Source organism: Penicillium canariense (genome assembly GCF_028826845.1).
Source record: "Penicillium canariense strain IBT 26290 chromosome Unknown utg000007l_segment0_segment0, whole genome shotgun sequence".
Taxonomy (NCBI): Eukaryota; Fungi; Ascomycota; class Eurotiomycetes; order Eurotiales; family Aspergillaceae; genus Penicillium; species Penicillium canariense.
In genome coordinates this window covers 2,466,062-2,492,931 of record NW_026622734.1, presented here as the reverse complement: position 1 = coordinate 2,492,931, position 26,870 = coordinate 2,466,062, and the positions used below count along the sequence as shown (strand labels likewise).

Sequence of the window (26,870 nt, the reverse complement as noted above, 5' to 3'; positions counted from 1 at the left end):
CACGGCCTCCGAAAACTCCGAAGATTCTCTACCGTGCACTCCGAAAATCTATAGCGGTTTGATGACTGCTCGCCACTATGCCTCCGAGAAGGTCTTTACCTCAGAAAAGAGCATGCGACGCCTGCTATCGACGAAAGGCACGTAATTACCCATATGTCCGAATGGAGGGGCCTCCTACCCTGCCAGCTGTTCTGACACTGGTCACTTGCATTTAGATTCAATGCTCTCATCCTAACCCAAATGAGCCTTGTGAGTGGTGTAGTCATCGGGACCTTGAATGCACTTTTAAGAGGGAAAAGCCCCAGAAGAAGAGGCGTAACAGGTCTGAACCCTTCCCAGTCCGGCACACTGTGAGATTGCGGGCTTGTTTTAACAGCGTCATCTTTTGGCTTCCAGTGATGTACAGAACTTGCTCCAACGCATTCAGCAGCTGGAGGGTGTCCTGTCGCGAGTTGAGCCCACACCATATTCGGCGTCACGAGATGTGACCAATCCTGAGCAGTCGACGATATCGGACCCTTCAAGCACCAGATCCCCCAATGTTTCTACCATAACAAGCGACAGAGAGCAAACTGCCAGTTCTGGGAACTCCCTTTGCCCTACTAACTTGACACAAACACCCGCTAACCCCTGTGACTACCTCGCCGAGGAGTATCCAGCTGAGGGTAATAGGCCCGCCACTCAATGGGGACCCAACTGGTACTTTAATGGAATACCAATGTCCTCTGAAGCAGGCCGCCGATGGATCTCAACAAGAACCGCCCAGGCAGTCACATGGGCCGATTTCAGTATTCCCATCATGGAATCTTCCATGCCTTCGGCCCTTCAGCCATCTTTCTCCCTAGAGCTATGCGAATTGCCTGACCAGGTCGCTACCCGAGAAATTATAAGGGCGTTCTTCAGATCTCGATTCAGACTCTGCTTCCCTGTACTGGACGAAGTCCTGTTTGAGACAACGATGGAGACCGCCTACGGACCTGCGGATGGGCCTCTGTCCTCGCCTATACAAATCTCAGCCAGGGCATGTGTTTTGAGCGCTCTATCCATTGCGCCTCGCGTAAACACGTCGCGTCAAACATCCCGCCCCATAGATGTAGACTTGTGCACAGCCAAGGCACATTGTCTTTTATTACACATCGCTAAGGATATTAGCCTGTCGACTCTCCAGACAGCACTAATGTTGGTTAGTCCGGGTTTCAGCGTGGCTTGCTTCTAAGGCTTCAGAGGATTCAGACTGATATTCTGCATTAGCAAATCCAGCGTACATTCCATGCCGACTGGCAAGGCGCTGCCTTCTTTCAATCGATTGCGTGTCGGATAGTCTGCGCTCTAAGAGGACACCTCTACCATCCATCAAATTCCTTTGGGCTTGACAGTTCCCGTTTAGAGCGCGAAAATTACCACACTCGATTGCTGTTCTGGCTGTGCTACATGCTCGACAAAGATATTTCCCTTTGCACTGGCAATCCTCCTCTTCTCACCGATGTCTATTGTGACCTCGATCTGCCTGATAACTATTTTGACCATTATACCTACTTACCAGGCTTGGATACATCCTTTGCAGGTGACGATGGAACCCACAAATATCTCACCCCCCATCTTCCTGGAGACCCTCGCCTTAGCCATCTGAAGGAGAAAGTCTGTCGACAGCTCTTGTCTGCCCGGGCCTCGAAGGATAATGATAACCAACTCCTTCTGAATATCCGGCAACTGGATGACGAGATAGAACACTGGCGGCTATCCATCCCTGTCAATTTCCGCCCTGCACTTTCCGTCTCGAACAATACTTCACCAAACGTATCCGACGAAGGGATTCCGTATATAATCCATCGGATGTCTCTGCAATTGGACTACCACTACCTAATGACCGTCGTTCATACGACAGTGAGAAAATGCACTGTTGAGGCCAGTGACGAGATCCCGGATCTGCATAGCGTAGTTCATTCGAGCTTCGATCTCTCTTTGATGGCTAGTCGCTCAACGCTATGGTGCTTAAGAACTCTCATCAACGCGGTTGGGAAAGATGCGTTTCGGTAAATAGATTCCTGGGCAAGCCCTGTGCAACGGATGCTAACTGAGGCCGGAGGTTCGTAACATTCTATTCAACGACTGCCGCCCTATCACTCTTCCTCAATATAGTTATTCATCCGCTCCCAACACAATCGCGGCTTGATCTGGAGCTTCTTATATCGGCTGCCAACATAATACGAAACATGCCTGTGCGAGGTTTGACGCAAGGCGAGATCGCTTGTGTCCAAGAAACTGGCAATTTCGTGATGAGGCTGGTGTGGCTTGGGACATGTGCAGTGACCAAGGCGGAAAAGGAGGAATGTGAACTTAGCTAGAGGCTCGTCAGTGGTCAAGTCACGCCGATCAAGGCTTCCACTTTTCCTCTCTATCATCATCAGTTACTGTACAGTTTTTGTTGGCAGATTACCCTTTCGCACTTGGTAGCCACGCCTTGAAAATCGTTAGCATCGGCTATAGCCTCTAGCAAGTCTCGGGATAGTCGTGCTGCAGGAGAACGGATGCCAGGTTTGGGAGGTCGATGAGGCATGTAGTGGCACAGGCGCAGAGGCAGAGGACGTGAAGAAGTTTTGTGTAAGATACATCATCTTGTGTAACGTAATTGCGCTGGAAAGAAAAGAAAAGACACCTATCTACAGTATACCCAAGATAGGGTTATCACACTTGGTCAAATATAGATCAGCGCTGTTTCGGATACCGACCGAGAGACAATTTGTATCTTACGGGGAATCTGTTTTCGAATTCTACTGTAGCCTTTGAAGAAAGAATGACTTTACGTTGAACCTGCGTCTCTCTTATCTCCCTCCATTCAAAAGTAACGATTCATTGTATACAGACAGAGATCCCTTGGATATTGTAACCGAAAGACTTAGCAATGTAACCAAAACTTGATGATTCTCGGCGTGGAAAGGGTTGACCGGCAACTGCAAAAGCAAATGGGTCGTGTGACAAATATCGGAACACAGCGAATCGATTCATGAAAGAAGAAAAAGAAAAAAAAAAGAAAAAACACAAGGTCTGCGAGTTACAGGTGGTTGCTCTCCACTATTCCGGAATGACTACTCGCAAAGCAAGCAATGGTAACACTGAATTAATTGGCACGCAGGTCGAGAATTAGAAAACACAGCGCCTCGGGTCCGCCTCAATCGGTCCAATCTCGAATTACCTTGTCCGTGGACTAACAAGGCCATAGAATTCCAACGGCTTCACGCTGAAAGCCCCGTTGGAGGTCAGTTGGTAGTTTGGGTTCTCCAGCTCGAACGAAACCTCTTTCAGAATACTGGCTAGAGTGAAAATGGACCAGCGCCATGCCCACATCTTGCCGTAACACTCGCGTTTGCCATTGCCAAAGTTTTTCTTTGCTGCTGTAGGGAGATCGTTCCATTTGTCACCGAGGACCCGCTCTGGACTGAAGGTTTCAGGGTCGTCAAAGACTTCAGGATCACGGTTGACCGCGTGCAAGATGGTAACCATAATTTGGTCATGTGGAATTTCGTATTGGCCACCAGCGAGAAGGATCGGGCTTTTGTCCTCTGTAGGAATCGGCTCAATGTTGAACCCAGGCGCCGTGGCGGAAAGACGAAGTGACTCGCGTATGATGGCTTCGCAGTACGTCAGTTGTTTGAGGGTTTCAAGCTGCACCTTCCCCTCTGAGCCAACCACTGAGTCAATCTCCGCGATCACTTTGGCGTGCTTGTCGGGATTCTTGATTAAGTAGTATAGGGCGTAGGAGACAAGGTTGGCTGATGTGGCAGCGCCGATGAACATGGTGACCACTTCATCCACAACCTGTGTGTCGCTGAGCTTCTTGCCGGTTTCTGGGTCCTTTGCATGTAGAAGTGCGTCCAGTAGATCGCTGCGAGAGGCCTGGGGCTCCTGCGTTCGTGCATTGATAATTTGGGTGGCATAGTCACGCATGGTCTGGATATCGTTCTGGAAGCGACGTTGGTACACAAGCCAAGTCAGGATTTTCGGGCGAGTCGGCCGCTTCATTGCTTCCATGGTAATGTTTTCCAAGGCATCGAGGATAGGAGGCTGGGGACCTTCGAGGACTTCCACACGCTGGTTGAAGAAGCATTGCATACAAGAGGCTATCAGGAGGCGATCCAGGTCATTGGTGAAGAGAACTCGCTTCTTGATCGCTGATGTCCACTTCCGTGTCAAGTCCGGAATCACCTTTGCCATATCCTCGAAACACTTATCGGTTCCCGACTCATTGACGTATGGCATCATGATCCGGTGGGCGATTCCCCAGCTTTCCTCGTTATCGTACGCGGTGAACAGACAGTCGTGTGCACAATGGCGCATCTCCACGATGGGGCCTGTTACGCATTTGCGAAACCTCCGCTGATCACAGATCTCCCCCAGCAGTGCGACATTGCTAATAAAAACCAGTTGTTTACCTAACACCGTGATCTTGAAGATTGGACCTGTTGAACCGTGAGCCATTCATCATTCTACACGCGCCTGGGCCAAGGGGTTGCATTCTACCATATTGCTCCGCGAGTTTGATCAGGGACGTCCACGTCTCATTTGGGTTGACATCGAACACATTTCCCAGGAGCGGAATGCCCGGTGGCTGAGGGATCTTGGAGGACATGGCGCAGTTGATTAAAGATGAGTAGTAATATACGTCTCTGGACGTCAGATACTGTACAATCGAGCATCGCAGAACGGGGAGGAGGAGCCTGGTCTTTTAAAAGCCTCTTGCCCAGCTTTGCGACCGGCATCAGCTGGTCTATTGAGTGCCCAGAGTGCCCGGGGACCTGAATCGCAAGCGTAACGCCCACAATTGTAGCACGACCAGGCTTGCTGAAGAGACGCATAAGATTGAAAGTCGGGCACGCTGATTGGCTCCGGTGGTTCAGTCACTGTAGGCGATAGGCTGATCCGAGCCCCGTCTTGGGAGACCGGCACATACCCGCTTCACGGGGCGGCCTTAGTGGCCCGGAGCGAACCCCATAAGGCGGGTGAACCCGGTGCTTGTGCATTTAAAGCCGCTGTTAATAATCGAGACACGTCACACAATGTTAAATACTGCTAAGCTGACTCCCTCATGGGTTTCGAGCTCCACAGAAGCAATCTGTTCATCAGCTGCTGTCCCAAAGCGAAGATCCTACTGAAACGAGATTAGTGTCTTCATCAACCCAAAAGAGCTACATACCGACCTTTTAGATCACAAGCCCGCCGCTTCGCTAGCTGGCACAAAGTCCCGAGGCGCCCCAGCGGGCTGGAGCGAAGATCCAGCCAGGCTCACGGGAATGATCGACGCCCGAGCTCCTGCAGAACCCACATTCATCCAGTCAGGTGATTTGAAGGCAATCGTGAAATTATACATAGTTTGGTGGAAGGTACGGCTCATTGATCATGTGTTCTCGCGGACTGTAACTTAAGACTTGATAAGAGCACAAAGTGGTAACTACGAAAGCCCACAGTAAACAGGAGGGCTCTAGAAACTCTCTACTTTTCAACTCACTCTTCAACTCATCACCCAAGAAATAGTACCGCATGATGGTCAATTATGTGATCATTGGGCAGGAAATAGAAACACCAGTGTGTTTTGATTGGACCAAGGAAGGCTAACTAAAGTATATCAGAAGCGTGCGTTGGGCATTAGAAGTGTCGGTTGAACAGTAGTTCATGCGCGAGCATCGTCTATCCATGTTACGACCATCTACATATGGTATTCGTTGCTATTGAATGTATCGAGGATAAGAACTATGGAATTTGAAAAAGGCTATGATACATGTGCTTATTTTTCCTGGTGCGTAGTGTCTTATTTCCTCGTCTTCTTCAGAAACTAAATGGCATGTTCCAGAGGCTGGCTCAGTGCATCCCACAGTAAGCCGATGCCAGCGTTTACTGTTCCTTGTCGCTAAGCTTCTTGACTGAGCCACGGGAGGACACACGAGTGACCATTCTCAGGTAAAGACGCTCACTGCGGCGGCGCTGGCCGTCGGAAGATCCATTGTTGAACCCTGCGCGACCAAATCCCGCGGCGGGAGAAGCGGACTCATCGTGCGCATCAAAATCCTCCTTCTCGTCCTCCTCCTCATCGGTGATCCTGCCACTTTGCTTCTTCTGAGATGCACGCGGTCGAAAGACATCTTCGATTACCCATTGCTTGAAGGTTGGGAGGATCTCGATGTCAGGGAACCGAACAAGGCTGCCTTGCTGTCGGGAGGGGGTCTTAGGTTGCTTCCGGGACTTGGAGCGGGCAGAGCTGCCGCTCAGCTTCGCCTGCTGTGCCTGGTGGATCTTTTCATTCTGACGAAGGCTAGCCATGTGCTCGCGGATTCGCTCGATGAGGTGCCGAATGGCATCAAAGGACTTGCCACGACCAACTTCCTGACGAAGCCATCTTGGGACCGGGGCAACAATGGCAGTGGGGTGTTTGCGGCCGTTTTGAAGAGGTCCAGATGATGCGGTGCTAGCGGACTTGTCGTTCGTCCCGTCCGCCCTCAGGACCTCTCGCCGGCGAAGAATGAGTTCAAAGCTAGCAACTCCACCCCAGACCTCCATGCGCCGCAGCGACTCCAGCAAGAGATCACATTGAGTGAAGGGCCACTGGTTAGCTCGATAACGTGCTCTCTGGTAGTGTTTCCGACAGTAGTGAACCCAGACGCGTGGCGGAAACAACTTGGTGGAAGCCTTGTTCCGGCCAAAGACATGTGAGACTACCTTTCGAAAATGCATTCCATCTGGCGAGGGAGTCATGCAGCAAGGGAAGGAAAACTCGCACATGAGTGTGTATTCTTCGGCTTCCGAGTCCGGTGGCGGCGACGGCTCTCCGTCGCTGAGTTGCTGTGGTTCTGGGCTGTGACTTGCCCCGCCATGGACAGTGAAGGTATGCGGTTCCTGTCCCTGGGGGATGGGAGACTCAGGTAGAGCCAAGGCCTGCGTGGGGGACAGCATAAAAGGCCGCATGGGAGGGAGGACTGGGCTGAGCTGTGGTTGTGGAAGGAGAGGAGGAAGGAGAGGAGGAAGTCGAAGGCCATCTGGTATCTGCTCCAGGGGGACGATGTGGCATTCAACATAACGAAGGGAGCCAGCGGCCGGGGGAGGCTGTTGGTGGGAGGAGAAGACCTCAGCTTCAGGAGCAGACCCGGTCATAGGAGATAGACCGTGAGTGATTGCACCTATCTCCCCTGAACTTGGGGAACCGAATACCCTGTGAAATTGGGTGCCAGCGTCTTGAGTCTGAATTTGGTTCCAAGGGTAGTCCCTGTTCTCCATGCCAGAGATACCCACGTGTGGATCAGACATGCCTGGCAGTTGCGATCCCGAGTAAGGTTGCGACATGGTTGAGGGAGGAAGGCGAAGCAGATGATGTGACTTGAGGCAAAGTGGGAAGGGGAGATAATGATGGTGAGAGAAAGTTGGGAACGATGATGATGAGATATGTGGCAGTGAGCGAGAGGGGATATCTGAGAGACTGGATGGCTTGCTGTTTAAATGCGATGGTTTCCGGAACTTTCCTTAGATTCACTGAACTCGAGGATTGACTTGAGTACCAAAGAGGGAAACGGGCAGCCAACCAGCCCACGGCCTCAGACAGCCATCTCCATCGTCTTTTCCTGCTTATGCACCAAAGAGAGGATGATACTCGCTACAAAGGTCAACGCGAATACAAGTCTAGCATCCTGAATGCTCCGCAACGTGGCATTCATATTATGCATATTGGAATGAGAAAAACGTTCACGATGTACCAAAAACACGTGGGAAAAGCTCTGTGCCACAATACCTACAAGAATCAGAAGAACCACGAGCTACTCAACCGACCGATGCTTCCATTGTACTTTAAAAAGGTTCAACTCCGAGGTGCCCGAGAACTAGATAGCCCTACACAGCCGACCTTATAAAATCTAATCAATCGGAAGGAGACTTCAGTTCTTCACATAATGTCACTAAGAGCAGTCTCCACCTTTGGTGGAGGATCGGCTAAGCGTTTTAGTATTGACGGGAGATCTGGTATACTATGTAGGAAATGACAAGCAAGTATTGAGGCGCTAGGCAGGAACGGCTCTGCTGGTTGCTTGATACTTGGGGAAAGAGCCGACTAAGTCAATAAACCCTCTTAACTAGTGATCTTTCGTGTTGTAACAAGATTTAGTTCTTGAGGGGCTGAGACGAGGCTGACCATTGGCTATGAACTAACCCGGAAAGAGTTGTGCATATTTACACTAGGATTAAATCCTGATATATACAGTGTCAATCATGGGCTTACGTTCCATTAGGCGTGCGAGCATTGTGCAAGTATCACAGAAATGGCAACATCGGGTGTTAGTGTTTAAGTGTGAGTGCATTGAGACACTTTATTCAACACGACTCGCATTCATCCAGAAGCATAATAGTTGTTAATTTCATATGATGTCAAATGAAAACTTCTAATATCTCAAATAAACTAGCTTCTCTGGCTAGATAACTACTTCTACGTCCTGGCTTATTAGAAATCGGCATTGTGCCTTGCGAAGTGGTATTCACAAGTCGAACATTCAAGGCTGTTAGATTCACTCCAGTAAAGCGAAAGGTCCTGAATCTACTATCAGCGGGTGCATAAGTCCTAGATCACTGTTAACCTGCGCTGTCTTTTCCAATCCAAGCCAGTGCCAGAGTCCATACGCCAGCGCCTCTGCACAAAGACCAAGTAGGATGCCCTCTGCCTGAGTGCGGTCAAGCCGAGCTGCACTACATTGACTGGACACCTGGTCTTTAGCTGGCTAAATCCACGCAAATGTGGATAACTACCCTTCAAGGTAGTTCGCGTTTTCTAGGTTGAAAAGCCAAGTGAATAGCCTCGCACGGGAATGATCAATGCATTCCATTGCCCCTCTGATGACAGCAGTGGACTTATTGATCTCGCCGAGAAGACCTGATTTCGGTCCTTCCGGGATTGGACTCTCGGTATTCTGGCTGACGGACGTATCTTTTCTTCACGGTGTTCTCGCTAGGACAACAATGTTGATGATCTCCCGGAGCTTAGCAACAGCTTTCATTGAGTTCATGGACGAGATTCGGAAGCTCCCACTGACCGCACCACTGGACAAAGCTTGTTCAATACGTTCATTTGGCCGAGGAGGGTGAGGCGGTTAATAATTACAGGGACAGCTTGGCTGATTGGTGGAACTAACCAGGAACGGTGATCGGACTCCGCGACGCAATGGTGTAACGGGGAGCAGCCATAGTGTTTCAGAAGCCACCACGTGTTTCGTTCCTCAAGACCCTCGGATTTGTATTTCAATGACTGCATACTTGAAAAACTTGCAAGTTTCCTTACTGACGAGCGAGTTAGGCATCCTCTTGAATTCGTAAACCTTGATCTCTCGCTGCAATTAAAACCATCCTTTCGCTCGGTCCGTCGGCTCTAGCCGATAGCTGCAGAAGGGAGGAAATGGTTTCCCGATCTTGCTTATGTTCAAGATGCACCTCAGTGGCTTCACCGGGATTCGGTTGGAGAGCTGGTTATGTAGGAGATGACTTCTTGCATGATGTAGAATTGCCTCGGAGGGGCAAGTGCAGTGAATACGAGAACGAATATCTCCATTGACCATTTTCCGTATGGGGAGACATCGATCACTCTTCAGCACTTCCTATATTGACCGGGCGCAACCGAAGGCAACTGAAGTCCGTGGGCAATATAGCAGATCTTGAACCCTGGCGGTCGCTACCCCCGTCCACGGTAGCATTGCTAGGTTGCGCGTTGGCTTGAGGGAAATTGCGGGGTGGTGGAGCAGGATCGAAGAGGGTCAAGGAGTGGTGCGACGCCATCCCCTGCCAGGTAATGAGCCCCGCTCCAGGAGCAATTGAATTGAAATCAAGCATCCGTAGCCACAATTAGCACCGGATTGTGGCAATGGGTCATGGTAGTGTTCTTTGGTAAACTTTGCGACCAGCTGCATTGCGATGCGCCGCCGGTGGGCGCAATGCTCTGATTGGGAGGTGCCGACCTTCAGGCCCAACCTGTGTCAGCTTGCTTGTTCGGCAAGGCCGCCTAGCTGAAGGTAAATTACCAGGGTACACGGATGCGCCGGTGAGTCTGCGCATCAAGAGTATAAATCTGACGAACCCAGCTGTCTAGAACGGTGAGAATAGCACGGCTCTTCAGAAAATCTGCTATTCACATCGAGCTATTTTCTGGGAATCTTTCAAGATGCTACATGCTACCTGGTCACTTCTCAGTTTCGCTGCTCTCAGCTATGCTGCGCAGAAGAGGGCGGGGTCTGCATCGGCATATAGTTCCAATTCCGCTGGGAATTATAAGCTTTCTTCCATCGCAGCCCCCGTTCAAGGCAGCGGCACCCCAGGCTCAGAGTCAACTTGGAAACTGAGCGTCGATGATACAAGCACCGGCCACAAACAGACCATCGTTGGCTTTGGCGCAGCTGTCACGGATGCGACCGTCACTTCCTTCAATACTCTGTCCAGCTCGCAACTTCAGGCCCTTCTTAATGACCTGATGACCGGCTCTGGCGCTAATTTCAACTTGATGCGTCACACCATCGGAGCCTCGGATTTATCTGGAGACCCGGCATACACCTACGACGACAATGGAGGCTCTGCGGATCCATCCTTGTCGGGCTTCAATCTTGGGGACCGCGGAACTGCTATGGCGAAAATGCTGGCTACCATGAAGTCTCTGCAATCGAACTTGAAGATATTTGGTTCGCCGTGGAGCGCCCCTGGTTGGATGAAGTTGAATGGGGTTATTGACGGGAACACCCAGAACAACAATTTGAACGATGGGTATTTGAGCGGAGGCACGGGAAGCTCTGGATACGCCAGCGCATTCGCCCAGTATTTCGTGAAGTATATACAGGCCTATAAGAACCTCGGCGCTCACATCGATGCAATTACTGTTCAAAACGAGCCTTTGAACAGTCAGTCTGGCTATCCGACTATGTACGTTTATGCCGACGAGTCCGCACAGCTCATCCAAAACTACATCGGCCCCGCCCTTGCAAATGCGGGCCTAGACACAGACATCTGGGCATATGATCACAATACCGGTGAGCCAACGCCAACGCATATGGAAATGTATTTGAAGCTAATTGTCAACCCTCAGATGTCCCTTCCTACCCTCAGACGGTCATCAACAACGCAGGGAAATACGTGGACTCCGTTGCTTGGCATTGCTATGCTTCCAATGTCGATTGGACTGTCCTCACCCAGTTCCACAACACCAACCCTTCTATTAAGCAATACATGACTGAGTGCTGGACTCCAGCTGGAACCTGGAACCAGGCCGCTGACTTCACTATGGGGCCTCTTCAAAACTGGGCCTCTGGTGTCACTGCGTGGACACTCGGCACGAACTCGGCCGATGGTCCCCATCTCTCCAGCGGCGGCTGCGCCACCTGTCAAGGCCTGGTCACTATCAATGGTGGCAGCTATACCTTCAACCCAGCCTACTATATGATTGCGCAGTTCAGCAAGTTCATGCCCCCCGGTGCGATCGTGTTGAATGGATCTGGCAGCTATACCTACTCTAACGGCGGTGGCGTGCAATCTGTGGCGTCGCTCAATCCAGATGGAACTCGCACAGTGGTTATTGAGAATACTTTCAGCAATGACGTTTATGTCACAGTGTCAACGCAGAGTGGACAGCAGTGGAGTGGAAACGTCCCGAGCGAGTCGGTGACTACCTGGGTGCTTCCGGCGGCGTCCTAGGGGAGGGAGGCACATAAATCGTGTGATTCATAAAGCAATTTGCTCGTTTCTATTGAAGTAAATTGGAAGAAACAGACGTATATATTGAGAGATACAAGGAGGAAAGAAATCCATATAATCTTCGACGATCTGGCCATTTTCATTGAATTATCTTGACAGTGCATATACACTCTTTCTCTTTCAGTTGAGGTCCTTTCCTTGAACCCGCTTGCCAGCACCAATGCTTTGCAGAGAAAGATCAAACATGACCCTCGGTTCTCCATTCGAATATAATCCGGACCTTCCCATGCAAAAGCCTTTTGCGTTTTTCCTCGCGACGACACCACCAGCTGATGAAAATAAGATCACGGATAGAGAGAACCAATTAACCCCGGGATAGTGATCTCAGCGGGGACGGGGGTGTGGCGCGTGCCTATTTTGTAGTCATCGCGGGAGAGCGCCGTGGGTCGTGACCGGATCACCATCATGATGAACGTTAGGGCTGCACGTGACCGGCCTTCCGGCGACGTCCGACTGCACAGCAGGACGAATCGGGACAACTCAGGGTCTAAGCAATACATCAAAATACATCCAAACTGCACTAGTCAAGATAGAAGTGGGAGGAAAGTATATTGAAATAAAAATTTGCAACATTTTGTTTCTTGTTCTATGATGCAAAGGTCATTATCGTGTTTCGGCAGACCCACGAGGGGTTCAACCGAGAGCGAGGTCCAACTCCCTATGTACAAAAATCACACAGAAATAGCAGGTGATGGGGAGTTGACATCCAGGCCCGACAGCAGACAAAGTAATTCTTACTGTCAGTTTTTATATGGAGGGGACAAAGCCCCAAGGGAAACAATCATCAAGGTAGGGGAAGTGTCGCTGAAGTAACATCATAAGTCGGGAAGGTATCATGCACAAGACGCCAGGGGGTATGCAATGGAGGGGAAAAGAGAGGCAAGAAAAGAAGACGGGATCACTGGGCGGCAGTGGTCAGAGATGACTGCAGTGCCTGTGTCAGGGCCTCCTCTTGGCGTTTGCGTTCCATCTCCATCAGATACTGGGCATACTTGGAGCGGGGATTGTGGATGCCGCACTCGGTCTTTTGCTGGCCCTTCCAGCGACCGGAGCGCTCGTCCTCGTTGTCAGCAACAGGCTGGGTCGAGTGCCAGTCACCGACGCTCTTGTAGCCACGGTCGAGGAGCTCGTTGTAGGGGACGTTGTGCTCCTTGACGTACTGCTTGACCTGGTCGAAGGACCAGTTGGCCATAGGGTTGATCTTGATGAGGCCAGCTTCGTCAACCTCGATGACGTCGAGGTCACCACGCTTGCCACCCTGGCTGCGGCGACGGCCAGTGAGCACGGCGTGGACGTTCATTTCACGGTAGGCACGCTGGGCGGGCTCGACCTTGGCAACCCAGTCGTAGAGTTGGTCGTCCATCTCCCAGAGACGGGGGCCATACTTGGATTCAAATTCAGCGGCAGAGTCAGCACCGAGGGGCTTGTACACGTGCACATTGTTGTGCGGGTAGCGCTTCCGGACCCGGTCCACCAGGGCCAGGGTCTCAGGGAAGTGGTGCAAAGTGTCGAGGAAGATGAGGTCGACCATCTGAGGCCGGGGCACCTCAAGCTTAGACAGCATGTCCAAGGTGACAAGACCAGTCAAGCCAAAGGCAGTGGTCTGGAAGAGGTGAGGGAGAGATGTGATGCACCATCTCAAGATGTCTGTTGGAAAATCGAGTCAGACCTTGATCGTCCAGCAAAGGCGGGGTCGACGGAAGGATATGGGACAGAGAGAAGACTCTTAACATACCTTGGGGCTCGAGGAATTGGAGTTGACGGTTGAGGAACTGGAGATGAGGCTTGGTGAAAACAATCTCCGGGGTATAGTCCTCACTTGAGCCACTGCTCACATAGCCAGACTCGGTGTTGGTATCCCTGGAGTCGATGCCATTCTCGACGTCCGTGGGGTAGTGGGAAGGCATCTTGGCCGGCATTTTGGCAGCAATGGGAGGGCAATGTGCAGGCAAGCAAGTATAGATCAGAGCACAAGGGGAGCTAATTCACACCACACCGTGGGTTGGGAGGGTACCGAAAAGAGCTTGCGGAGGGAGTTCAAGATGACAATGGCAGGACTATAAGAAGAACAGGGGAAATCACGACATCATTTCGGATGTTCGTCCCTGGCATCTCATCCGACGGCCTGCCATTGCCGTCCATTCTGCCGTGAATGCAATCACGACATTGCCAGTCACCGCCTGCCGTATTGGGGGTCCATGCTGAAAAATTCAATTGCTTCAGGCTCTGGGGGAATCACGCAATACCTGCACTCTTGGTCTGTCTGGGTCGCCGGACGAGCTAATTTCACCATGTCCGCCATGGCAAGCAGGCATTCCGGCACTCCCACGGCACCACTTGCCAGTTCGGACTAGCTGTGAACAGTATAGCTCTGATTTTTGAACTTGCTTCACGGGCTGATAAATCCATCCGGGCGGAGTGGGGAGGATGCAAGGCATGTTATCCCCGGCCTATCCAAACTCCGCGGCTGACCAATGCACCTTCCGGCGCTGGGTCGCCTATTGCTCTCTAATCAATGATGTTAGCGGTCTTCCAGAAGACCAACGGAGATCTTGGAGGGTACCTGATCCATCAAGCTATCTGTAGAATGATGACCTGTGTATGTCATAGCAGGTGAGGTGGCGGCGGGGTGCTTCTGCCCTGCTATCCCCTGCTTTGCTGGCCCCCGCAGTCCGGATAGTACTCGGCTATTCTGCCCGGCGGTGAATACCGCCTTAGTTACCATGAATGTCAGGTGATTTCTGTGGGCCCTGAGCCACGTGCCGATCGGCGGCGGCGCTTTTTCGAGATGGAGGGGTTCTTTCCGCAGGTCGCTGGCGCTGCATACTAATTGTACCGTCTTGAGAGGTTGACCCTGCTTTCTTCTCCCTCTCCCTGTAACTCCATGGCCGACTCTACCTCCTCCCGCCAGCGGCCCTCGCTTGGCCAGATGCGAAACAATTCGTTCCTGCAGGACCACCAGCAGTATAAGGCCCCGGTGCCTCTCTCCATCAACCAGAACATCGGCGAGGTCCTTGGAGCGCAGCTGGACGACAGTCTGTCAACATTGACCAACCCGATCAAGCCGGATACGGAGCGCGTCACCGACAGCGGTGTCATCCACAGCCTCTTCAATCACCAGGCCAACCAGCTCCCACAGGGCACCGCGCGCATCGTAGCGACCATCTTCTACAAGTCGGCCCACCCCGTCCACCCCCACTTCCACCCTGATGTCTCGCCTGCCCTGCAACCGGGCGATAAGCTGCCTTCTCCGCGCGTCCCAGAAGGATCGGCTCCCACAGATGACATGGAGAAGATCCCCCGGGAGCCGCCTGCGCCTGAGCCGGAGCCGTTGGACCACCTGTACGGGCCCTACGTCTCGCAGCTCTGCTTAACCAATTTCCTCCAGACCCTCGAATCCCTTCCAACTCCGTACCAGCGCACAAATTCCTCGCACCGCTGTCTGGATCGCGAGGCCCATCCCCGCGTCGTGGAGGTCATATTCTCCCCGCCGCCCGACCCCGAGTACCTCTCGTTCAGCGATTTGCGTAAGCACGAGAGTATCTGGCGGTTCGAGCGCGAGTGGAACGTCGAGGTCGTCTTGCAGCAGGAGAGTGTCTTCCGCCGGCATAAGAGGCTAGCAGTTTTTGATATGGATAGCACCCTGATCGAGAACGAGGTCATCGATGAGATCGCCAAGTTTATCGGGGTAGAAAAGGAGGTTTCGGTAGGGTTTCTTGACAACAAGTTCTTCGCGAACGTGCTAGAAGCTGACAAGAAACCCTAGGATATCACCGAGCGTGCCATGAACGGCGAACTAGACTTCTCCGCGTCCCTGAGGGAGCGCGTCAGTCTGCTCAAGGGCGTCCCCGCTGATGTATTCGACAAACTCAAGTCTGTCATAACCATCGCTAAGGGTGCCCGTGAGCTCTGCCGCGCTCTTAAGGCTTTGGGATTCAAGATGGCTGTGTTGAGCGGTGGCTTCCAACCTCTTGCTGAGTGGCTTGCTGACCAGCTCGGCCTGGACTACGCAGTTGCGAACCATGTACGTGATAGGAAGGACTGCCAGTCATTTAGCTTTTCTAACTTTACTTTTCAGCTCGAAATCGACCCCGCAACCCAGACCCTCACCGGCAAGCTGGTCCCCTCGAAGCCCATCATCGACGCCTCCCAGAAACGTGCCCTCCTCAAGTCCATCGCCGCCGAGAACAACATTCCCATCTCTCAGACCATGTCTGTCGGCGACGGAGCCAATGATCTTCTGATGCTCCACGCTGCAGGCCTTGGTGTCGCCTGGCGCGCCAAGTCCAAGGTCCAGCTTGAAGCCCCGACCCGCATCAACGGCGAGAGCCTCACCGATATTCTCTATCTGCTTGGCCTGGATAACGAGGATATTTGCGAGCTGAGCAAAGAGTCGAAATGATTGATTTGGTAGAGACGGTTACAGACGATTACACGGGAAAGAGTATCCTCCTGTGTCATTTGGCACGAGCACAATACCCATCCTATTACGCATGCTATTGGGCAATTGATATCCACTTGGTCGAAGCTTAAGGCTGCATGAACACGCGCTAGCCTGACGGCATTCTGACCTACATTTTCTTTTTACATGAGCAGCCTGGAGTTATATTTGCTTTTTTGATCGGGGAGCAAATGCGGAGTAGATGGGAGTGTGTATGGTGCCACGCTGCATTGATGCGCTTTTGTCTGCTTCTAGTGTGGGTATCACATAATCGCGTAGGTGTATAAATACCCAGCAGCGCATATAGGTTACGACCGAGACATAGTCAATCCAATTGGCATGCAATAACAAAGTCCTTCGTCTTCTGAGCAGGGTAAATGAGATGATATCATATTCGATTCTCTGGTCCTTATCACATGGTCCATGAAGACGATGCCGTGGATGTACAGGATAGAAAACCGTCGATGGTGATACAAAGACAAAAATGGCGAGCGTTGAAATGTTGAATCAGACGACAGAACAGAACCCCAGGACCCAACCAAACCGAACCAAACCGATGCAAAATTGACGCCGAACGAGACGAAATGGTACATAAACCATCCACACAGAGGTGATGTCAAGGTTGAAGTAGTTTATGTGCTATGTATATTATCCTTCTTTTGTGATAGAAGATAGAACCAAGGAGAGAATGATCACCGGGTGACACCATCAGCAGTAGCCAGAGTCTGATCGACGGTGCGCTCAGCGGCTCCAGAGCCGGCACGGCGCTTCTTCAGCACGTTCTCGATGAAAGCCTCACCGGCCTTGTAACTGCTGCGGACCAGGGGACCAGAGGCACAGTACAGGAAGCCCAAGTCAAGCGCACGCTGACGCCAGAACTCGAAGCGATCCGGGGTCACGTATTCGTGAACAGCCATGTGGCGCTTACTAGGACGCATGTACTGGCCGAAGGTAACAACGTCAACATCAACAGCACGGAGTTGTCGGAGGGCGTCTTCAAGCTGCTCATCCGTCTCACCGAAGCCGAGCATAAGCGAGGTCTTAGTGATAAGATCCGGACGGGCTTTCTTCGCCGCGTCCAAAACGCGCAGCGACTGCTGGAAAGTGGCGCGGCGATCACGGACGTGCGGTGTAAGAGCCTCGACGGTCTCTACGTTGTGAGCATACACATCCAGACCAGATCGTGCCACGACGCCGACCATTTCCAGATTACCCCAGTAGTCGCCAGTCAAACACTCAACCAGAATGTTCGGTGCCTTCTGTTTGATTTTGATAACCGTCTCGGCGAAATGGCGAGCTCCACCGTCCGCAAGGTCGTCTCGGTCCACACTCGTCAAGACCACATATCCAAGTCCCCAGCGCGAGATAGCCTCCGCGGTATTCTCGGGCTCATGCGGATCTAGCGGCGGAGGGGCGCGGTTGGTCTTGACACTGCAGAAGCGGCAGCCGCGTGTGCAGGTGTCACCCATGAGCATGATAGTCGCAGTGGCGGCGGATTTATCACTGCCACCCCAGCAGTCGGAGATATTGGGGCAACGAGCCTCCTCACAGACAGTGTGTAGATTCAATCCACGCAGATCCTTCTTCAGTCGTTGGTAGTTTTTCGAGTCCGGGATAGGCGTCTTCAGCCACGAAGGCAGACGAGTCATTTCCTTCTTGCGACCGGCGGGTCCAACCATGGCCGTCTTGAGGGCATAGGCCTCGGAGGGGTCAAGGGGTTCTTCCTTACCCCCTGACACAAAATCTGCGAAGGAAGGTCCTGCATTCAACTTATCCTTGAATGTCGTTGCCGGTCGTCGGGTGGTTCCCGCAGGTGTGTTGGTGGCAGATGAGGCATCGGTTGTTGCGTAGGTGCGGTGGCCGATGGGGAGGATAGAGGATGAGGACGGACAGAAAGTCGCTCTCACGGAGGACAAATGCCGTAGGCTCCGTGTCGGTACTGCCATTGTGAACGTGTGGATGTGTCTGCTTGAGAAACAAGCCCGTCGCAAAAGAAAGATGGCAATCCGATCCAATCCCGCGGGAAACCGTTCTGACTAAGCTGCACCGGTCGGGGTATCGTTGTTCCCGCCGATCTTGTTGAGGGTGGGACCCGCGCGTCCGAGCTTATTGTTCAACTAATTACAGCTTATAACCTAGATGTGGAGATTTATAGCTGAAAGGCATTATGATTATGCTTTACTATGCTGCTAGCAGACTAATTGTACAGGCTTCGCGCACAACCAACAAAGCACACTTCTGAGGGAGCGAATCGCAATGCAAGGGTATGAATGTGAAACAAAAGAACACACACAACAACAAAAGATATGAAACATTCGATTAAATCGAAAAGTGGGAGCCGTTGCTTGGAACGGAATGGGAGATGGTCGAACGAAGATCCGAGTCGGAAGGAAATGATCAAAGAGAGAGGATGGCATCAAAGGAGAGGATTCGGCGAAGAGGATCAAGGAAATAGAGAGTAAGGAAGGATTAGCGCGGGAAATTAGTTTCGAGGACTTGAGCGAGGACCTCGATCGCGGATTTGAGGGTATTGTCAGATTTGCCGCAGATAGCAAACAGCAGGTTGTCGACTATTCGTTCGATATCCTGGCGGAGCTCTGTGCTACGCGGACCTAATACGCGGCCTTTGATGCGACCGGGTGATCCAGATGGGAGCTGAATGCCGAGAGTACTGTATGCCTTGGCTGGGACGGCATCAACCGCGTATGGGACATTTCGTGATGAATGAGACGGCTTTCGGTGATGGAATTTTGCGAGTGAAAGGAGATAGTTGCGGGCGATGAGTGCGGCGCATAGACAGTCGAGGAGATTCTCTGCGACAGTCGGAAAAATGGTCCGAAAGGGCCGTAGCAGGGCCTTTTCGTCATTCTTCCGTAGAAAGACAATAACGGGAGAGGTGAGTCGCAGCATGTTGCGTGGAAAGTCTCTAACTGAATAGTCAAGCTCGCGAAGAGTCCATTCATGGTCGTCAAGAGTCCATTCATGATCCCATGATGCCTGCTTCTCGCGCTTCTCCTCTTCCGAAGTGTGTGCCGCGCGGCCTGGGGAATGCCTGCTTGTGAAGGGTAGTGCTTTAGGGCTAACGCTGCCCGATCGAATCTCTGGTTGTGGTGATGGCTCGCGCGGCCCCAGGGCTGAATCAGGCCTGTCACACACAACAGTAGATGTGACACTATCAGAGGTCAATGAGCCTGGGTCTGAGTAGATGTCGTCATCTTTGCTGTCCTGATAGCTGTCCATAGAATAGCCCGATTCGCGTGTTCCGTAACCACTATCAGACATGTCCATTGGTGGCTCTAGTGGTGTATCTGGGCTGAAAGCGGATACTTCCTCCTGGCGCTGGTCTGGTGTCATTGGGACAGACACAGTTTGACGTACTACAGACGGCGGAGGGGCCACCGCTGGCGACGTTTGCCGTGCGATATCCACGAGCCTTGGCTTGCTGGCGACGGCAAATCGCTAGGGGGAAAACCAAGTTAGTATGCGGCGTCCAAAAGCTATTGTGTCAAGATGCAAGACTCACCACTGGCTCATCCAAGGCCCTCGGCCCAGGAATGATGTCTAACTTCGGCATTGGTGGATCTTTTTCGATAATCTGGAACTTCCGACGATTAAATTCTTTGGGGTTGTCGTCCTTATCTAGCGGGTCTAGCGGCACACCTTGCAACCATGTCTCACAATACGAGAAGTTGCTCGGAATCCAACTGGCTTCGCTAGAGACAGTCGTTGGTCTCGGCCGTTGAGGTCTCGGAGAGGTAGCAGGCATGGATGCCTTGACACTGTGTAGAGAGGCGGATGATATCACCGGCGTTGGCACTTTATCAGGCTTTTTCGTCGTTGAGATTGTATCATTTGATTCTTCACATTGCCGAATGAGATTGGAATGTGCTTCATGGACATTTGTTACATCCGTTCGTCTTTTTTCAGGTAGCTTTTCTTTCCGGTCTAGAGAACGATAGGCCTGGTAGGGGAGCTGGTCTTCGGTGATCGTTTCCTCAGTGAGGTCTTGCCCCAAGTCCACATCACCCCCGTCGTCGTCTGTGGTGTCGGTATCGGTGTCGGTGTCGGTATCGGTAACTGCAAAAGTGCTCTGAATGCTCTTTCTCTCGGACTTGGAGTCACTTTTACATTCAAAATAAGAAGCTTCGAGGTCAGCGCTTGCGGGCCTGAATTCGGAAATTGGAGGACTAGGAAGGAGACCAAAAGCAGACATGCTGGCTGACGTTAGATTCTGGTCTGATCGCCATGTTCGCAGTGAATGGCCGGCCGGCGGCTTCGATGACTGTGTTGGCTTTGTAGGAAATGAGGGCGCCCCATCGTACGCCGTAAATACTGGTGACGAAGCCGATGCTGGTGACTTGGGCAACCTCAATGGAAAGGGTTCCTTCATTCTGCGTACTGATCGGAAGGGTGAGATGCAGAAGGTGCCTCGCTCTGCGGGTCGACGTGGAAATGACATCGATTGTTCATGGAGCTCTGTGGTCGGCAACGTGGGAGCCGGGACGAATGACAAAGATGTCGGATAATGCCTGCTCGTTCTGCGTCGAGGTTGATATGTGGGCGACCATCGGCGCGGAGACGGGATGGGCTCTGCAATAGGTTCTCCAATGGCCCTGGCATCGTGGCTTAACGACGACGAATGGGATGCTTGGTTTCTCATATGAGTTTGGATCCGGGCTGGATAACATGCACTAGTAGGCATTTTGGAGGTACCGCAGTCCATGGTGGCCATGGTGCGGTCCTTTCCGACGAGCAAACCCTAGTCCCAGGTTGAATGGAAGCAAAAAAAGCAAGACGGCGTCGCACGAGAGTTACCCAGATGAGATCGTGATGCAGCAAGCAACGAGCAGCAAAGCGGCAAGAATTTGGGTCAAGACAAGCCAAACACGAAATCACGGCCTCCGCAGGGGCTCGATATGTCCTTATACAGCCAGAGTGGCGCTAGGCAGGTCGTTCCAGGTGGATAGAAGGGTCACCAGGGCATCGGTTGCGCATCCCCCTTGACAGGACCAGGACACTCCTGCCATAGAGAAGACCGAGCATGTAGAGCGAGCGTTGCCCCTTCTTCAAAGGCCGTTGCCCTCCGGCACGAAATGATCTCAGCTCGCACCAGGCACGGACCATCATAATAATGAGAATGGGTGTCGCGTCGTCCTTGCATTCCCGCGAAAGATGAGATCCAAGGCAGCTGAGGTCCTGGTTGGTCCTGGATCGGGCATCACTGGAAGCCGAGGCCTGCGAGGCCCCGTCAACATGGAAAAGACCCTCGCCTGTCGCCTAATCTCGTCATAGTTCGGCGGCCGGGTGGAGCTCAGGAATGAGACAACTGGGATGGGGAGAGGGGGAGAGGGCGATCGCGGCGAATCAGCGCCCTTGAGAAGGGCCCTAGGATCGACCACAGGGTGCCCCGGGCGGGTCCTCATTGGATGCATTGCATGTATTGCATGTTGTGTCTCGTCACAACAGCAGAAGGGGCCTGCCCCTTGCATCGCAGCTGCTCATGCCTGGGCGCAATCTGAAACTAGAATATAAAATGCTTCGCCATGGCTAGAATTCTCAGTACTTGGGTTTTCCCCCGCGGCTTGTCATAGTTCCATAAATCCAGTCGACACTCGACGATGCAGGTCCGCGGTCCATATCCTCAGTCTTTGTAATTGCCGTAGCCACATCGAGTCTGCTTCAAAGGTCGTGGATTTCATTGTTTCACTGCGACCAACCCTAAATTCCCTTATCGCGTGGCCGCCCTAACGAGTGACAGGTCGAGCTCCAGCCCCGCCCCGGCTCCAGCACGGCACATTTTAGAACGATAGATGCTATTCTCATCCTCGCTCTGTAATATTAAAGTGTCTGCAGGACCACGGTGTCAGATCGCGTTCCGGGTAGAGTTTAGGACCGATCACATCGCCCGTCGAGTATGGCGCGCATTCCCGATACACGCCCATAAAGTATGCAAACAAGGCAAACACCGCGTTATCAGTCGGACTTATCGCAAAGGGAAAAAAAATTGGGCGCGGCTGGGGAGAATGGAAGCTCTTGTCTTTCCCCCATATTTCATGCACCGTGCCCCATTCCCCATGCTGTCCGAATCCTTCGTCGCGTCGACGCTGTCATCCGCTAAAACTCCGGCCGCCACGCTGCGTGATGTCGGGATTTGCCTGCAGGAATTCCAGCCATCGCCGCAACTGCGATCAACCTTCAAGAAGAGCTCCACCAATACCAATTGCCTGGCTGTGAGCCCGTCGCATATCTTCTCCGCCCAGGCAGAGAAGGCTGTGGTTCATGTCTATAGCCGCGAAAAGGGGAACCAGGAGGCCCTAGTACCATTCCCGGAGCGTATCCGCAGCATTGCAGTTGCTGGCGCGAAGTACGGCGATGTGCTGGTGCTGGGAACGGAGGGCGGCCGATTGATCCTGTGGGAGGTATGGCTTGGTCCCTATCTGCCGGTCGATTGAATGATCTATCACAGCGCAGCTAACACGAATGCCTCTAGACATGTACGGGGCGTCAAGTGGCTACCACAGCCTCCCATCTGCAGCCCGTCACCTCCATCGTCGTCGACCCCACCTCCAATTTCATTCTCTCTGGCTCTGACGATGCCAGCATACACGTCTGGTCCATTCCCAACATCCTTTCCTTCTCCAGGCCCGCCCAAGGTCGGGACCGCCAGCCTCAGAATGCACCCATCCGCACCTTCTCCAACCACCGCGCTGCCATCACCTCTCTTGCCGTTGGCCACAGTAGTGGCCGCCACAATATCGCTGTGTCGACTGCGAAGGACAACACAGCAATTGCATGGGACTATCAGACTGGACTAGTTCTCCGAACATATCTCCTTCCCTTCTCCGCGACCTGTGTGAGTCTGGACCCAGTCGACCGGGCCTTCTACGTGGGTTATGAAGATGGAAGCGCACAATCTGTAGACTTCTACCGCAGCAACTCGGTACAGCACCCCCTCCATGATTCGTCTGCACAGTCTACACCGGCCCAGGTGTCTGCCGAAGATCGATGGCTCCCACCTGCCGCCGACTCGGGTGCCACCAAGGCCCTCGCCCTGTCGTACGACGGTAGCACGTTATTGTCTGCCCATGACAGTGGTAAAGTCCTGTCGTGGAATATTGCCCGTCGGAAGTTTGCTGCCTCGATCGCCGATTACACACATCCAGTCACCAACCTAGTGATGCTGCCGCCGAGCGGCCTGCCACACTCCTCGCATACCCTGAATAGGACGATACACGCAATCGTGAAGCCGCGTCTTGACAATGCCTTCGCCGATCCGTCGCATGCCCCTGGCGCCATCCCAGCCGATTATGCATTCCAAGCGCACATTGTCGCACCCTCACAACCTAAATCGCGCGCACCCTCCCAATTCTCCCAAGCGCTCACTCATGCATTCTTCCCCGATTCCATCATCGAAGATGGCCTTGCTGAACTAGCTGCATTCCGCCAGCCAGGTGGGAGCGATCTCATCCGTGTGGCGCCCGCCGCCGCCCTGGCAGACACTGCACAGGCGACCGCGCAAGACACCCACGTTGCAGACCTTGAAGCCGAAGTCGCCATGCTGAAGAAAAAGGCAGCGGCGAATGATACTGCTAGACATGCAACTGCTGACGAGGTCGCGCAATTGCGCTCGAACCTTACTCAGCTGCAGGACTACATCAATGAGCTGCATGGGAAGCAGGAGGCAGCTCAGCAGGACAAGGTGCAGCGGCAAGCAAAGAAGGAGGATCGTGATGCTAAGAGACGTGAAGCTTGGTTTGCTGCAGAGAAGAAGGGTCGTAATGGCGATGCTGCGATGAAAAAGACGGAGATTGATGATGGCATGCTGACCAGCGAGTCGGATGACCAGAGTGATGAGTAAGGGTTTCGCAAAAGCTTAAGCATTGGTTTCGGGGTTTCTGTGACCTCGAATGGGATATTGGCGTTGTGGTGAATCCTTGTTTCTACTCACTCGAGGTTCATCATTGGGATAATAGTGATGAACACCAACTTCAACCAGAATATATCGTTCACAAATCGACTCGATTTTGAGGCTAGGGTTTGGCCCCGTTGCTTCTGTCCAGTACTTCTATTTTCTAGCTACCCATCATGCGAGAAATGTCTCCATCACTGCTCATTCAGGCAGCTTCAAGGTTGATCCTCTCCGATCAACACCAGCCGCCTGTAAGTGGGTCCAACCAAGCACCATACGGAATCTCTCCCTCATGCCCAGCTTCCATTCCATTACATGATCAGCACATCTTGTTGATCGTGCTGTTCTACTACGTCTACGACCTTTAGTCCCTCCTTCTTACCATAGTCTATTCAATCAACGGTTCCAATTACTTCACCAGTTTGCTAGGTTCTTCCAGGATTACTGAGTGTTCCTGAAGAAACTTTCTACAGGAATCCTCAGGTAACTCCTGATGATCTGTCACCGCCAGCCATCGTGGACGTAAACACCGCCTTTTCCACGAAGAAAATGCTCTTTCTTTTCTTCCCGCGATCTCAACAAAGGAGCTTTCGTACCAACACCTATTAGCCATCTTCCATCTTCCGCATTCTACCTCCCATCTCTGTTTTCTCTTCCTCTTTCGTAGCGTTCTGACCGGCGAGCACCACAGTATGACAGCACTTACATATTGGCGACACCTAAACGCAGTCAGACCACCACGAGAGAGGAAGTAATCAAAAAGATGGAAGCTGGAAGATTGAAAATTGATTATAGGTTTTAGTACGCAGCACTATGATATGGTCGATACCGATCAAAACCGGAAATCTGGGCATTCTATATATCTAGCGGAGCTCTGCTCTCGACCATCCAATCGTTGGTTAGGCTGTGGCGTCTTCGTCAAAGCAACTTTTTAGTGGGCTAAACTGCCGGAATACTTGCATTTACGGAGAAGCTACAGTACTATATTCTCAGCATGTAGTTATGAATATTAGTGCTCTTCTATATTGTACCAATTTTCAGCTGAGTAGTGGGTAGCTCTTTACTTCTCTAGAAAGTCGGGAATCCACCCCCTCTGTCACCATACAAGACTTGAATGAAGCCGCCAACAAGAAGATGGGCTGTTTCCCATAGCCCAACTCCGCGCACCCGAAACCGGTTTGCGCCCAAGCCGCGCCAGCGCCAGCCTGTCAGGCGCAGCCACTGCGGGGCAGATCGGGGGCGGCCGATGTTGATCAGCTCAAGCGCTGCCCTGCTTCACCTTTCTTTCTACACGCTTGACTTTCAACGTCCATCTCAGCGCCCCTTGCGAACCAGACGATCGGAGCGAGGACTCAAAATGACCGCCCAGACGCTGCGGGAGATCTCCGCGCACAATTTGCGCACCTTCAGGCACCACTATGTCTCGGAAATCTCGGGGTCGCTGGGCGATCTTGGTACCTTCCTGCCTATCGCGATCGCGCTAGCTGTGAATGGAACGGTGTCGCTGGCCAGCACTTTGATCTTTTCCGGCATTTACAATATCCTCACAGGGTTGTTCTTCGGTATCCCGTTGCCCGTGCAGCCGATGAAAGCTATTGCGGCAGTCGCGATCGCCCGCAGCTTCTCCAGTGGTTCGATCGCGGCGGCCGGGATCTTTGTTGGTGCCTGCATTCTGGTATTCAGCATCACCGGACTTCTACACTGGTTCGCCAACATGATTCCCATCCCGGTCATTAAGGGGATTCAGGTCGGCGCGGGCTTATCGCTGATCATCTCTGCCTGCGGTAGCATGCTGCGCCCACTGGACTGGATCAGTCCATCTTGGGCGGACAACCGTATCTGGGCGATTGTGGCATTCCTCGCCTTGATCATTACTAGTGTGTACCGCAGGGTTCCATACGCATTGACCCTATTTGTCATTGGTCTAGGCTTCGCCATCATTTGCACCGCGCTGGCGGGCCATCTTCCTGCTTTCACTCTTTGGCACCCGTGGCTCGTGCTGCCGACTCCCCACCAGTGGCGTCTTGGTGCTTTGGATGCTGGTATTGGACAGATTCCTCTCACGACGCTCAACTCCATCGTGGCGGTCACCCACTTGGCCAGCGATCTGCTGCCAAATGTGCGCACTCCCTCGATCACCCACATCGGCCTCAGCGTGGCCGGCATGAACCTGCTCGGTTGCTGGTTCGGTGCCATGCCGGTCTGCCATGGATCCGGCGGTCTTGCAGCGCAGTACCGCTTCGGTGCCCGCTCAGGCGCAAGCGTGATATTCCTGGGCGTGCTTAAACTTCTCATTGGCTTCCTGTTTGGCGAGACCCTGGTCGACTTGCTCAAGCGCTTCCCCGCCGCGTTCTTGGGCGTCATGGTCATAGCGGCAGGCCTGGAGTTGGTGAGTGTCGGTGAGAGCCTCAACACCTCGGGTGCTCGGGATCTAGCCCAGGGTGGAAGGGGCATGCTGGGAGCAATGGATCAGCACATTGGCCCCGTTTGCACCGACGAGGAGCGCAAGCGTCGCTGGACTGTTATGATGGTTACCGTTGGTCTGCTAGTTGGATTTAAGAATGATGCAATTGGTTTTATTGCCGGTATGCTGTGCCACTGGGCCTACGAGATTCCGAACTGGTGGGAGAAAGGGCGCAGCCGCTGGGCAGAGGGCCGCCTTCGCTTGCGGTAGAGTATATCATCCCAATGAGTCAAAGTCAAGGATGAGCTCGTGCACAGTTCGACCTACCTTACCATCTACCTTCATGGGATGTTTCATACAGC

General features: G+C 52.6%; 10 protein-coding genes across 10 annotated transcripts; 5 read left to right on the top strand and 5 right to left on the bottom strand.

Moving 5' to 3' along the window:
• Positions 1 to 61: 61 nt before the first annotated feature.
• Positions 62 to 2,345, top strand: N7482_009915 (fungal specific transcription factor domain-containing protein; the record flags this gene model as incomplete). Its single annotated transcript, XM_056692039.1, has 4 exons — positions 62 to 141; positions 397 to 1,183; positions 1,252 to 2,033; positions 2,087 to 2,345. 4 exons carry the CDS (start codon positions 62 to 64, stop codon positions 2,343 to 2,345), a joined length of 1,908 nt encoding a protein of 635 aa, XP_056539745.1.
• An 844-nt stretch (positions 2,346 to 3,189) lies between these two features.
• N7482_009914 (uncharacterized protein) lies at positions 3,190 to 4,627 on the bottom strand (the record flags this gene model as incomplete). Its single annotated transcript, XM_056692038.1, has 2 exons — positions 3,190 to 4,457; positions 4,519 to 4,627. 2 exons carry the CDS (start codon positions 4,625 to 4,627, stop codon positions 3,190 to 3,192), a joined length of 1,377 nt encoding a protein of 458 aa, XP_056539744.1.
• Positions 4,628 to 5,886: 1,259 nt separating this feature from the next.
• Positions 5,887 to 7,329, bottom strand: N7482_009913 (putative pathogenicity factor; the record flags this gene model as incomplete). Its single annotated transcript, XM_056692037.1, has 1 exon — positions 5,887 to 7,329. One exon carries the CDS (start codon positions 7,327 to 7,329, stop codon positions 5,887 to 5,889), a length of 1,443 nt encoding a protein of 480 aa, XP_056539743.1.
• A 2,848-nt stretch (positions 7,330 to 10,177) lies between these two features.
• Positions 10,178 to 11,694, top strand: N7482_009912 (glycoside hydrolase family 30 protein; the record flags this gene model as incomplete). Its single annotated transcript, XM_056692036.1, has 2 exons — positions 10,178 to 11,033; positions 11,090 to 11,694. 2 exons carry the CDS (start codon positions 10,178 to 10,180, stop codon positions 11,692 to 11,694), a joined length of 1,461 nt encoding a protein of 486 aa, XP_056539742.1.
• A 958-nt stretch (positions 11,695 to 12,652) lies between these two features.
• On the bottom strand, positions 12,653 to 13,673 carry met16 (phosphoadenylyl-sulfate reductase (thioredoxin); the record flags this gene model as incomplete). The annotated part of the gene is made up of 2 exons (XM_056692035.1): positions 12,653 to 13,401; positions 13,490 to 13,673. The coding sequence occupies 2 exons, from the start codon at positions 13,671 to 13,673 to the stop codon at positions 12,653 to 12,655; spliced, it is 933 nt and encodes a 310-aa protein (XP_056539741.1).
• Positions 13,674 to 14,638: 965 nt separating this feature from the next.
• N7482_009910 (phosphoserine phosphatase SerB) lies at positions 14,639 to 16,156 on the top strand (the record flags this gene model as incomplete). Its single annotated transcript, XM_056692034.1, has 3 exons — positions 14,639 to 15,460; positions 15,521 to 15,778; positions 15,833 to 16,156. The coding sequence occupies 3 exons, from the start codon at positions 14,639 to 14,641 to the stop codon at positions 16,154 to 16,156; spliced, it is 1,404 nt and encodes a 467-aa protein (XP_056539740.1).
• A 731-nt stretch (positions 16,157 to 16,887) lies between these two features.
• Positions 16,888 to 18,141, bottom strand: N7482_009909 (lipoate synthase; the record flags this gene model as incomplete). The annotated part of the gene is made up of 1 exon (XM_056692033.1): positions 16,888 to 18,141. The coding sequence occupies one exon, from the start codon at positions 18,139 to 18,141 to the stop codon at positions 16,888 to 16,890; it is 1,254 nt and encodes a 417-aa protein (XP_056539739.1).
• A 523-nt stretch (positions 18,142 to 18,664) lies between these two features.
• N7482_009908 (uncharacterized protein) lies at positions 18,665 to 20,927 on the bottom strand (the record flags this gene model as incomplete). Its single annotated transcript, XM_056692032.1, has 2 exons — positions 18,665 to 19,654; positions 19,719 to 20,927. 2 exons carry the CDS (start codon positions 20,925 to 20,927, stop codon positions 18,665 to 18,667), a joined length of 2,199 nt encoding a protein of 732 aa, XP_056539738.1.
• A 1,342-nt stretch (positions 20,928 to 22,269) lies between these two features.
• N7482_009907 (putative ribosomal assembly complex component Ipi3) lies at positions 22,270 to 24,053 on the top strand (the record flags this gene model as incomplete). The annotated part of the gene is made up of 2 exons (XM_056692031.1): positions 22,270 to 22,614; positions 22,686 to 24,053. 2 exons carry the CDS (start codon positions 22,270 to 22,272, stop codon positions 24,051 to 24,053), a joined length of 1,713 nt encoding a protein of 570 aa, XP_056539737.1.
• Positions 24,054 to 25,461: 1,408 nt separating this feature from the next.
• On the top strand, positions 25,462 to 26,778 carry N7482_009906 (putative sulfate/molybdate transporter; the record flags this gene model as incomplete). The annotated part of the gene is made up of 1 exon (XM_056692030.1): positions 25,462 to 26,778. One exon carries the CDS (start codon positions 25,462 to 25,464, stop codon positions 26,776 to 26,778), a length of 1,317 nt encoding a protein of 438 aa, XP_056539736.1.
• Positions 26,779 to 26,870: the final 92 nt, after the last annotated feature.